This window comes from Phoenix dactylifera, chromosome 9, assembly GCF_051530095.1.
Source record: "Phoenix dactylifera cultivar Ajwa chromosome 9, Ajwa_hap1_PhDact_Kaust_v1.1, whole genome shotgun sequence".
NCBI classification, from domain to species: Eukaryota; Viridiplantae; Streptophyta; class Magnoliopsida; order Arecales; family Arecaceae; genus Phoenix; species Phoenix dactylifera.
Window position 1 is genome coordinate 30317837 of NC_143198.1, and position 13175 is coordinate 30331011.

Below are 13175 nucleotides of genomic sequence, written 5' to 3' on the forward strand. Positions count from 1 at the left end.
GTGCTTTTATATGCTGTTTAATTTTTTTTTTTGTTTCTTCAGCTGGTTCAGAGTTTTTGAACATGCGTCCAGTGGTCTTATGCCAAATTGACTTTGCTAGCCATATCTTCTGTTCAAAATCTCCTCTCTTTTTTTAATAAAAGGATGGAGGAGGGAGGGGGAGAGGGAGAATGGCAGAGGAGAAGAGCACATTTTCTTAACAGTAGATTAAGATGAGAGCTACAAGCATATTTCCTGTTCACAATTATAACTGTATGAGTCCAGGTGATACAAATTAAGAGAAAATGATCAAGTTCTGTATGCAAGTTTTTTTGAGAACCTACACTTTCCAATGGATGATGATTAGGAAGGAGGCAGGTGGTAGCATTTTCTCAGTAAAAATCCTGCTACTGAGGTAGCTAGCTTAGTTGCTTTGCACATAATTGAATCATTGCATCATTAACCTAAAATCAGCAAATGCAAGCTAATGCAAGAAAACCGAATTAATGAGGCGCTAGCTAGCACCATTAAGCTTGAAGTCATTCCTTCCATCAGATGACCATTATAACAAATAATTGATACTTTAAGCATCAAATGAACTCAGGATCACCCTTTATTTTGTCTCCAACATCCTAATTCCACTGATCCTTGCATCTGCTGGACTGAGAACTGCTGAGTTATGAGATTTCAAATGGCTAGAGGTTACATGTTGATTTTAACAAACTTTGCATTGCAGCATTTTGTTTTAACCGCTAGTTATACCACATAGATACTGGACTCTAAAAGCACCTTAAAAACAGAATGCAATTTCTATCGGTGTCAACTTTTTTGATTCCATGCAGGCATGAATTAAAGGGTGAGCCTCGACACGACGGTAATACATTGCTCTGTTTTGACCTGAAGATCACAAATTTTTTTTTTACTAAAGTAGATAATTTATACTGTTCTAGTATCAATATATTTGTATAAATTTTGATCCTTTTCAGACTCTGCGATAGCCGGAGTCTCGTACCCTAAACAGCACTTCTGATGCAGGCACTAAATTCATTATCCAAAAGCTTAAATAAGTTACACCAACATTAAGAGGTTCATTACATCATGTACAGCGACTGATACCTGTACCAAAAGTGATCATTGTTGCTATTTGTTAATATCTGCTAGTTATCCACTCTGCTGCAATATTTGCCCGTCTATGTGCACGATTCCACTGAGCAATTTTGGGATATCATTCTTTGCATTTCTTGTTATGCTTCGTAGCTGCCAAACTACAAAGATTTGTTCGCTCTCCGTTTCATCAAGCATTCGAAATTCAGTTTCAACCAATGCATGGTATAAAATAACAGCCATTATGACACTTTCAAAGGGTATTATATTTTAATATCAGACGGCTGCTGTCATCTACCAGTTTACCAAATTAATTCAATATTCAGCACCAACTGGAAAACTTAATTCTTTTTCACTCAATTGATAAACATGTCAACAGCGATTTGGGCCATTCATAGCATTGTTTTTCCATTATTTGACCATTATTTTTGTTATAACGGCAAATAACACCTTTATACCTGTCATTGTTAAAAACTAAAACAATTCCATAGGGTGGGGTTGGGTGGAGGGAAGAACCCTAACTGAGCGTTTACAGTCAACAACAGTTTCACTAGGACTCCATTATAACAGAACAATGGTGCTATTGTGTGACATTTCTTACAGCCTTTCTCAAAACCAATGTTGCAATCAATAATCATGACTTATGACCTGTCAATGTATAAGTTCTATAAACATAAGCATTTCACATAAAACATCTGTTCACACGTATATCTTCTTGTTATGGGCAATAAATTTGTCCTGAACATTCTCAGTCAGCAAAATTACATAAACTGCAGTAATGCCTGCATGCTCACCATCAGTGAACCTCTATTAAAGACATGTTCAGAGGGGTTCAATGTACAGACTGTTGCTGTTCATATCCCTAAGCCTACACAACTTTATTGATCTCTCAGTGACCATTAAAAACGCCAAGCCTATTTATGTTATTGATTTAAAAAATGCACTCACCATGAGAATTTTAAAAGTTCCACATTCTGTCCTAAACCCCGAATGCTTATGAGGTTACTCAGATTTCAGACCACTCCATACAAGATAACTAGTTTCTCATTAACACCGTATAATTTACTAAACCAGCAAAAACAGCAGACAGACAGAGAGAGAGAGAGAGAGAGAGAGAGAGAGAGAGAGAGAGAGAGAGAGAGAGAACAAAATAATACAAAATTTAGTCAGGGTGCCCCAAATTTTGACAAAGCTGATTGGAACATTGCGGAGAATGCCTCTGATGCACTTCCATCATCAGCCTTCACTTTTATCTGTGTTTTTCCTGATGATGAGTTGATAATACACTCCACAAGGAAGAAAGCTGACAATCCATCTAGCTTTTGAGCAAAGAAGAAGAACTTAAAATTCGGTGATTGACCACCTGAGGCGATGCATTGGATAGAGTGGCCTTGCATATGTCGGATGAGGGCCTGAGGTGCTGTCAAGGCTGCAATTCCTTGAGGACTCATGGAGCATTCCTGCAAAGTAAATGCAACTATTTCAGATCTCATCACAAGAATATTGAGATAACCACCCATTGTTAGTTGGTTTGGCACCAGATCACTGTGTGTGCAATCAAGACATGGTTCACGAGCCAGGTTAGGTGCATACGCAATGCATGTAGGCACAACTAAAGCAATAAGGTTGAGTGCAATATGTGGGTCAGTCAAAGGGACCAAGGTGGTTGTTGGCTTGAGTCGTATTATGCTGACATCAAGGTTGTCACTCGAAAAGAACCCCAGAGAGAAGAGAGAGAGAGAGGGGGGGGGGGGTGTTGGTGGAACTGGGGACCATAACTTGACAAAAGCTTGCAACAAGGCTGAGATTCGCATTAATTGAAATGAAAGTATTTATGTTCAAACATGTCATACGTTCTTCCAAGTTTGATAGCTAATCAGATTTTGGGTTTCAAAAGAGAAACATTAGTATCTACCATAAAATTGTCACCCAGACTTGCATTTATCTATCAGTTTTCTTTTAGGTTTTTAAGAAGATGACAGTTATGTTCCTTGGATACTTGCTCGAGTTTCTAAGAATAATCCATGGATGTCAATCCTGACCCTTGCACACATACTGAGGTTTTTGACCCTTCTGACTTAATGCTAAAAGATAGTAAAAAAGATTTATGTGACTGATGACTGATGAATTCTATAGTATACGAATTACCTAATGGGCAAGACAATTTGAGTGAGTTCCTTAATTAGTATAGCCTCTGAGTTTCTTCATCTGAAGTATCCATCTCAGTTTTACCACAATTTCATGTTTCATAAAAATTTCTAGGAAATCATATGTGCATTCACAAAATGTAGGGGATCGCTGATGAATAACTTATGTAAGCTGAAATTTATTGAATTTTAATATTAGATCCATGTTGCCACTCTTACATACTCTGATTAGGCAAGTGTTCCATGGGCCCAGTAGAAAGAAGCATGAGTTCAATAGATTGAAATAGGATCTGCAAAAAACTGGGAGACGCACATGGCTAATGTAAACTTATAGGCAGTGAAGTGCTGTGGGTAATCATGATGCAAGACAAAACAAAGATGTAAAATTGTCACAAAACTTAAGAGTGCATTTCAATGTTAACAAACGCTCCCTGTCAGTCAGTTTCATACAATTTTATGCATTTTACTTACCATTATCAAAAATTTTGGAATGGCAAGAAAGAGACAAAGTCTCTGATAACAGAATGTATTCTGCAATCCAAACATGGTGTGCAAAGAAAAGCATATACATATATCGTAAGAACCACCATAAGTAGCAGGTCAAAAATGACCAGGTTCACACACAGCCATGCATGCACATGTACATGCTTCTCTCTTTTAATATATATGAGGATTCATTTTGTCAAATTTGGAACAATATTTACCACCATTCCATCTGTAATATTATTTCACCCAGGATTGAAACAACATTGGAAATCACAAAACTAATTCAAATAATTTGGTTGAATGCAAGTTGCAACAAAAAACTAAAGCTGCCAAGAGAGGAGGAGCATTACAATTTGATGTGGTTCACATACAACTATATAAATGAGAGAGAAAAAGTATACTAGGACAGACATCATGAGAAAAGAAATTTTAAATATCTCTGCGAGGGATGACTGGGTTTAATAGGATCAAGTAGCTTTTTGCTAGGAAACAAAATGATGAAGTTAATAACACCAACCACAACAAGGATTACGCCTTGTTGATACAATGTCAGTTTACAAAAGCACATATTTAAGAATCATACAAGCCCTCCGTAACCCTTATTATTTTTAATTTTCTTTTAATTAGGGAGTGGTGAAGACAACACCCATAACCAAGGTCTACCATACCGCCCCATACCGCCAAGTACAAGGCATACCGTACCATACTGAGAGAAAACCAATACGAAACACACCTTCAAGTCAGTACAAGCCCCATACCGAAGTGTACCGACCTGTACCGATGTGCATACCGATCCGTACCAAAATAAAAATCGAGAAAATAGGTAAGAGGGCTATTTCGGCACAGATGTGTACCGTACCATACTGGACCGAATAAATACCAGTACGGTACCCAGTGTCGAGATTAAGGATCTTGTCCATAACATATCTGAATAGATTCACAATAACAAGCATGGAAGGGATCAAGATCCCCTACCCAGCATCTTCTGCTTACCTCTAAAATAGATACAAAGACAAAGCATCCTAGCCGAGTGACATGGAAGAGAACATAATCAGTAAAAATAATTTGGTCATGTTTCTAATATTGCACTACGCAAAAGAGTATCTATAGACCTTTACAAGAAATTGTCAATATAAAACATGATTAATAGGGGCATGGTTCTTAAATTATTAAAGGAAGCAAACCTGTGACAAGGATATTGCTAGTTGGCCCCATTTCCTCTGGAAAGTACCAGGATCTAAAACTGCTTTTGGATTAAGCTTCAAGGTTGGAGGTGCAGGGGCAGAAGGAACACCCAAACCAAGAAGGTCATCAATGGCTAAGGTTGCTGGTGAAGTATATGCCGACAAGCCAGGGATTGAAATTGCTGTCTCAGGTTGGGTCTGTGAATTAACAGATACCGAAGAACCATAATAGTCAGAAGGAGCACTGTATGCTGAGACAGGAGAGCCGTTATTGGGTGGACCTCCATTTTCTTCTTTTTCTGATGTGCTTAATAAAAGATCGTTCTCTTCATATCTTTGAGCTGGCACGGCATTATCTGCAGATTCTGCTCCCAAGGACAAGTTTCCAAGTTCTTCTGAAAACTCAAATGGTCCCCGATGCTCCTTATCCGTAAACATGTAAGAGGGCTGCAATTTTATATACATCAATTAGAAACTTAGTAGTAGTTGTTTAAATTTGTTTAAAGAAACATATTCTGGATAAACATAATAGGGTGTCAATCTAATGAGACCAACAGACACAAGAAATTTTTAAAGCTTTACAAGACAGCTAATCTTTAGAAATGAAGCTTGCAAGTTTCGTCCAAGCCTAGGATCATGAGATTTAAGCGAAGTTATGACCGTAATTGAACCAGCAAAAGGTCAATGACAAGATATATCAGATGAAGTTAGCCAATACAATATGTAATATCATTAGAAACAGCTATGAAACCTTCATTTCCTCTTATAACTAGCGCACAAGGATTAGAGCCTCCTGAATAGCACCAAGCGTTACAAAGGTGTACAGAAGAAGATCTGACATTTATCTGGACCTGATGGGCATATTCTTCCTGCGCAGACAAGAAAGAAGGCATTTCTGGGCTTGCTCAAACAAGACAAGCAAACATCCAGTTTTAGACTCAAATGACCTGGAATGTTTGAGCTGGATAAGTCATCAAATATATGCTGAGCTGGATAAAACAGCAAATTGTGGAGAAGTTATACAGCTCCACACAGGGGATACCATAACCATCTTACAAAATCATTTCCAGTATCCCAAAATTCTAGGGACTGCATGCTGTTATTCAGCTAAACTGCTCCTGCCGGTCGGTTCATAGTCAAAAATTTGACAGCCTGGCATGCCAATTTTGAAAAAGTTGCTAGGACATCCCAACAACCCCAGCATGCTAGCTCATCAGTGTAACAGGTGCAATAGTTTCAAGTGTGAAATTGCTTGCAAAACATATAAACCAAACTAGTAAAGAAAACAATCCATGCCCCGACATAAAATTTTTTCCCGGTAGAGCCTCAAAATGATAGCTACCACCATTATTTATGATGCCGAGAGATGTCTATGGCTCTAACCAATGACACAATGTTTCCCCATTTTACTTAGCAACACATACATGATCAAGTCAACATCCCGATGTCAACAATAAAAGGGGCACTTGATTTGTATGTCCAGCCATAAATTTACATTCTCATTAGAAGGCCTGTTGTCTGCATTGATGATGCTCTTAATGATGAAAACACTAGTTTACAGCGGTAATGTCAAACAACCACTTAAAATAAAGCAAAGTAGCACAATTACATCTGGGCATCTCACATCTTTGATAATTAAGCAGATGCCTGCAAAGATATTGCATCTAAGAACAGTTTCAAATGATATAGTTGCTATAAACATGACAGAAAATGTGCATCAGTTTGCAGTATAGTTGGCAAACATTTAACAGCCTATAATGCAATTTTGCTAAGCGTTTAAATAGAAATGCAACGTATATAAGAAATTTCAATCAAAACCACAAAGATGACCTACAATAAGCTTTTCAACACAAATAGAAAATGTATTTTCAATAGCAATGATAACTAACTGATTTCAACAACAGTTGATGGTTAATACTACTCATAACAGAAGTAAGACAGTCCAAGAATATGGATTAACAACTGAAGATAGTCTACATGGAGTAACTAAAACACAAGCTTAGCAAGCACAATTGAGATATACATGAATTATGGATGTGTCTATGTGCCTGTCAGCCAAACTGGAGTTGGGATCTAATGATCTTAAGTGAAAGGTGTCGTCATCAAGTTTCCACCAACTGTTTACAAGTACCTCATATATCAAAATTTTCAGACAATTAAGTAAACATAAGTCTATGAGAATAAAAATATTTATAACCCTATGAGCAAGAATTTTCAGAACTAGGCATCAGAGTCATCAATGAAAACATTTTGTATCGAAAAGTAATAAATGGATATTTTTCTTTGAAACAGAACAGCATATAGCAGAAACCAGATAGCATCTAATTAGAATTATAAATAGGCGCGATGACTTTGCCACCTGCATCTGTTTGAGCATGAAACTGACCTTTTTTCCTATCTAAGTTTTTTCCATTGTAATGTAGTTAGACAATCTATAAAATGTATGCTATCTATCTTTAGCATTTGCATTGTAGCATGAAAACACGAGCAATCATTAACCACCGAAAGAAAACAAATTTCTAAATAATAACAATGAATTGCCGTGCCTTATTATGTTCAAACTGTAATTGTTTTTTCAATGTAGTCCTTGAAAGAAGCAAGCCAAGGAAAAATAAAATTAAAACAGTATAGAGCATTAAAGAAACCGAGTTACCTTCTGGTACACAACTGATAGAGTGTTAAACTCATCAAATATGCGGTCTTTAATTTCACTGCTCTGTGTATCAGCAAAGACCGAAACAGCTTGCTTAGGAGGGTTTACAACACGTTCTGCTACTGATACATCATATTGCAAAAGCCTGTAGTAGAATAAGGCTCGATCATGAACATCCTGCAATGAGCTATCAATTTAATAGAAGACCCGGAAAAATTCTTTCATAACCTAAAAAAGCTTCAGTTGGATATCTATTCCAGCTTCTGGGACATAATATAAGAACAAAGCAGTACCTGATGGGAATCAGCTAGACCAGCAGCCAAAGCAGCTCCCAAGGCCTTTTGTGTCTCCGGTGGTCTTCTAAAGAAACATTTCATTACTGCTGTGAGAAGATGCAAGCGAACCTATACAAGAAGATATCCAGTGCATTAAATGACCTTGATGCATAACTGCACATCTAATCCAAAACATGTGTACATATGCAATATGCATGGACGGAAAATAGAGATTGAAATAATAATTTTCTGCAAAAGAAAGAATGCATAGCGGGTTGAATGTAAGCCACATGACTGCTTGTTAAGTTGAGAAAGAAGATCTAAGAGTATCAATTCACTCATGATCGCAAGTCTACTTTTGGCTCACATCATACAGGCAGCAACAAGATAACAAAGTAAAAGCAACAGGAATCACTAAATAATATGGTAAGGTCTGGTCATTATAGAAACCTACATATGGCTGAAAAGTACAAATTATTGAGCATTCAGATGTGCACAACATTTATGAAGAATTCACCTCCATGTTAGCTCAGAGAAAACTGATTCAAGTTTCATCTAATATATGTCATCTACAACACTACTCAGGTATAATCACATGAGGTGATTATCAGTGATTACCAGCAATGAATTGGCAATGACTCAGAAATTACCGTGTCAATCAGTATCATGTAGCTGACTGACCCACAATGACTTTCTCAAAGGCAAAATAACAAGTTTTGTGCAAGCATAATTTCATACCATAATACATGTAGGTTGAACCTCAAAGAAATTCAGAAAAACATCTTCAACCACAGGGGCAGAATAGGAAAAGGTGATTCCCCAGTCTCATTATGAAGATAGCAGAGTGAGCAACAACAAACCAATTGCATCCCCCGCATAATAACATTACTTAAGCCACCAGCAAAGCAAACCAGAGTCATCTGGAAGTGTATATGAGGCTTCAGAAATGTGAAGAGTCCAAAGAAAATTAATGAGAACCTTGACACAAAGAAGAAACAAATCTTTTGAAACCATTGTAAGGACAAAGACCACATGCTCCTATGACCGAAGAATTGAAGGGACTAACCTCACATAACAGTTGAAGCAATTCCTCTCCAAACCAAGAGTAGTCCCAGAATCAAATCTAGTACGAACCACCCTAAACCAAATACCCTTTATAAGGACAAACCCACACATACACCTCTACAAGAACCTGTCTTAACCTTCTACAGACTCCAAGTCACCCAATGGCCACCACTACCCCGTATCCATGTGCAACATTGCGAGCAAAGTCTTCACCTTTACAAGCACACACCACCCTCCAACTGATTGGACAGCCCTCTTAAGAAGCAATCCACCAGAGCTGACAGACAAATGCAAAGGCTTGACGAATATCATAGTTTCTGTCTTAAACCACTCATAACATTGAAAGGAAAACAATAGGCAAAAGGATCTCTTTACTGTTCACAAACGACAGTGTTCCTATCAACAGCTAATCCCTAATCATAGTTTACAAAGCTCTTTCTTACAAGAATGCCATCTTAAAGACCTCGCTTATATCACTGGTTATATAGAGCAAGCAAGTGAGCATGAGAGACAGAGAGAGAGCCTTTGGCCCCTTGTTCCAAGAAGATGTCCTCAGAAATAAAAGTTTTGGAAGGAAACAATAGAAAATGTAGCTAGGTCTTGGAAGTATTATCCACAATTTACTCTACAAACAGTCTCTGTAATTAAAAAAATTTAATACCTCTGGTGCATGTTCATCATCCCAATTTTCAACGAGACTTTCCAGAATGTAAGGAGCATCAAGCATGTCCTGGGAATATTCTCCCAGCATCCATATGTGAGCTGCTTTGGCTTTTGGCTCTTGAACATTCTTGCTGCTGATATTCCCAACAACTGCAATGCAGTCATGACTCCACTGAGGATATTTTCTCAGAAGATCTTTCACCAGTACCTGTAAATAAATTTTGCAGGTATGCCAAAGAAGTCATAACAATTCACATCATTTAGATTATAAAAATATGAATTTCAACAGCCATTTACACAACAGAAGCTTAATGTGCTCTGCTGAAGATACTTGCCAGAGTTTCAGCAGTCACATAATCCTTCTCCATCTCAAGAAACTGGAGCAGCCTGTCAACAATTGCATTCACATCATACTGCTGCAATGCTATCTTTCCGACTGCCCGAATTGACTCTCTTGCAATGGGCACATCAACATTTCCAGCATATTCGCACAACTCGGTCACTGGGCATGGATTTAATCAAGACAATAGTCAACAAATGAATGTATTGTTAAATAGAAAACTGCATATCAAAAATTCACAAGGATGCAGAAAATATTGCAAGTTTAAGCATTTGAAAGGTGTGGGGAAGAAATTAGTTCTTATACCAATCTCGTAGGTATTGCTCTCATTAGCAATGGCAGTCAGCATCTCAAGTTTTAGTTTCTTCACATATGACGGTTCACTGAACTGGCAATAAAAATGTTTGTAGTCTGTGGAAAACAACATTGGAGCACGCATAACCAACAAATGCAGGTGGCTTAGTACTGCATATGATTGTTCTGAACTTCCTGAGCCAACTAAAGTGAGTAAAGGTGCTTTAATGCGTTCATAAACCTAAGACAGAAACCATACAGAAATACAGGCATTTAGAAGCTTATAATACAATATCCATTTTACAGTAATAGAATATAATAAAATCAATTTAAGCAGATTACAGAAGGAAAAACATTGCAGTAAATCAATTTGAACAGCAAAATGAATAAGAGCTGCTTTGATGGGCACCTGCTGATGAACATCAGTCATAGACATTGTCAAATGCAGAAAGACCTTGATTGTAGCTAAAACAACAGCTCCATTTGCATGCTGAAGTCTATCCTCGAGAAGATTCATTATGTCAAATATCTCATTGCTATCTGCAGGTATATACTTGGATACTATCTCAAGTACAAGGCATTGTGCCCATTCATTGAATTCCTTGATCCTGTAAATTTTGTAGATTATAATTAGATAATGCTCCAGCAAATGGGCAGAAGAATGATTCATGGATTTAGAGAGGGAGAGGGAGAGAGAGGAACTTTGTGTTCAGAGTTGAAATAAATAAAACATGGAAAGAGACATAACTATCTTAGCTTTCAGTCACAACAGGTATGATGATTCGTAAAAATGATACCATTTACAAAAAAAATATTAGGTGTGCAATCATAATATTTAGATGTCCAGACATCATATCGATAAATATAGCAAATGGAACAGCTTTAGAGCCATGTGATATTATTGTTTTCTCACAAAAGAAATAAGGTGATAACCTCCTGCTCAACATTATAAATATACATATACTCTTTACAAAGATAATCAAAACATGAGTATAGCGAATATCTGCAAGCCAAATACAAGCTCTGATTGAAATTGTTTTGGTTGCATGTCTTTGACTTCTCCATCCTGTTCAGCACACAGCAGAGACAGGACAGCTCCTACTAAAGTACCACTCCTTATATGTTGACCTACAGAAGCTAAGAATGACGAACTTGAATGTTTTAGGCTTTTAGCAGCCCTGGTATAAAAAGAAACAATTTCAAAACCATTTCTGCATCTACACATTTGCTAAGCAATTCCACGCGAGATGGAAGCCACAGAAAGTACAAAACTTTGAATTGTTCTCCAAGAATGTTCAGGAACATGAAATAATCGGCAAGATAAACATATCAAGATCTCACCTATTTAGGAGATAAAAGATCACCAGCTTGCTCAGCAGAGCTTCTCTTTCCCTGGATGCTTCCTCTGGGTTGTTAGCTTCCAGATTCCATATCTCCTGTAAAGCGTGTAGACAATTTGCAACCACCTGCCAACCGAAACACAACGAAATAAATTTCAAATTGCCATTAGACTGGAAAGTGAATCAAAATCAGATCTTTCATCTGTTAAACTGCTCATCAGGATCTGATATTAACTCGGTAATCGGTGCAGATCTAAGCGTAGGTCGAAGATCCGCACCTGGGCATCAGGATCGGACAGCATGAGGCTCTTGAGCGTGGCAGGGAAATCGGAGTCGAAGCAGGTGGCGGCAGAAATGTGGTAGAGCTTGAGAACACCCATGGCGGCGACCGTGCGGACGTAGGGGCTGCCATCCTTAAGGCCGGCGGCGAGAGGGGCGACGAGGTACTCGACAAGATTCGGGACGCGGAGGGAGCAGAGACTGCGGAGGGCGAGGCCGCGGATCATGGGGTCCTCGTCCCGGCAGTCCTTCTGGAGGAAGTTAATGGTGAGGAGGGCGAGGTCGGGGTTGCAGCGGGCGTAGTTGCCGACATAGAGGTAGCACATCTTCTTGAGGACGATGTCGGAGGTGGCGGAGCACATCACCATCTCGCTGAAAGCGGAGGAGACGTCGATTCCCACTGTCATGTAGGAGATCACCCGCTTGAAGAGGTCGCGCTTCGAGTCGTCGGCGCCGGGGGCGCGGCTGCCGGCGAGCTGCCGCAGCTGCAGCTTCAGATCGGAGACCTCACTCCTCCTGTGGAGGAAGAAGGGGATTATAGAGGGAGAAGGGGAGAGGGTTAGGGTTTTGGGGAGACGGGGAGGGGACTTACCCGGAGGGCTGGGACGGCGACGGCGATCGCTGCGACGGGAGGGGAGGCGCCATGGCGGATCTCGGATGAGAAAGAGGAAGGGGAAGGGAGATTCCGGCCTGGTTTTGATGGTTCTCCCACCACGGAGGTATTTCACCGTTTACTTGTCCGGTACTGTAGTTAATAGAAGATTAAAACGGCTCAGTTTCTCTTGGCTAGGTTTTAGGTTTCATTTCAAGAAAGGCCGTTGCTTGGTTAACCCTCCCATGCCCAAACTATGCATCTCGGAATAGACTGCACCAAAATAAAAATAAAAAATATATATTTATTGATAATGGCATTTTTCCATTCTAGCTTCATTATATGTGTTTGTGCAACCTCTATTATGATTTTTGGATTCTATTAGTACTAGTATGTTCACTATAAATAATTGTTTATTATGATGCAAAATAATTGTTTATGATATGTTGGATGTAGTTATTATTCACAAATAATTTATATAATGCTTGTTTTATTATAAAATAATTTAGGCATTTTATATGTGAATACCTTGTTCTACTCCTTATCACCTTTCCAGTCAAACACAAAGCTCCATTACTACCATAGCATCTTTGTTCTTGCTATTTGTTTTTATTGTCCTTGCTATACTAGTTTGCAAATTTATCATTTTTCTCTTCTTTCTTCCTCCTAGGGCATGTCCGTGCAATCAAACTGTTCTTGAGCTTATATGGTTTTTAGACATCCAGAGAAGCTCGTTTGCATCGAAGACCACCTATCTATTTTCTATGCACTCAG

General features: G+C 38.6%; 1 protein-coding gene across 1 annotated transcript; it reads right to left on the reverse strand.

Moving 5' to 3' along the window:
* Nucleotides 1-1781: 1781 nt before the first annotated feature.
* On the reverse strand, nt 1782-12646 carry LOC103708989 (adaptin family protein). Its single transcript, XM_039131163.2, has 11 exons — nt 12402-12646; nt 11809-12325; nt 11532-11656; nt 10600-10798; nt 10203-10431; nt 9892-10058; nt 9555-9764; nt 7847-7957; nt 7554-7730; nt 4901-5347; nt 1782-2543 (listed from the first exon to the last, which is right to left on the reverse strand). Exons 1-11 carry the CDS (start codon nt 12452-12454, stop codon nt 2250-2252), a joined length of 2529 nt encoding a protein of 842 aa, XP_038987091.2. The 5' UTR covers nt 12455-12646; the 3' UTR covers nt 1782-2249.
* Between the last annotated feature and the right edge of the window lie 529 nt (nt 12647-13175).

Bases quoted from the DNA above. Each gene is read 5' to 3' on its own strand.
- LOC103708989 (XM_039131163.2), bottom strand. From the start codon at position 12,454: ATGGCGCCTCCCCTCCCGTCGCAGCGATCGCCGTCGCCGTCCCAGCCC. The intron at 10,799-11,531 runs GTGAGATCTTGA...CAAAATTTACAG, and splicing joins ATCTTTTATCTCCTAAATAG to GATCAAGGAATTCAATGAAT. The intron at 7,958-9,554 runs GTATTAAATTTT...CTTCTTGTATAG, and splicing joins ATGATGAACATGCACCAGAG to GTTCGCTTGCATCTTCTCAC.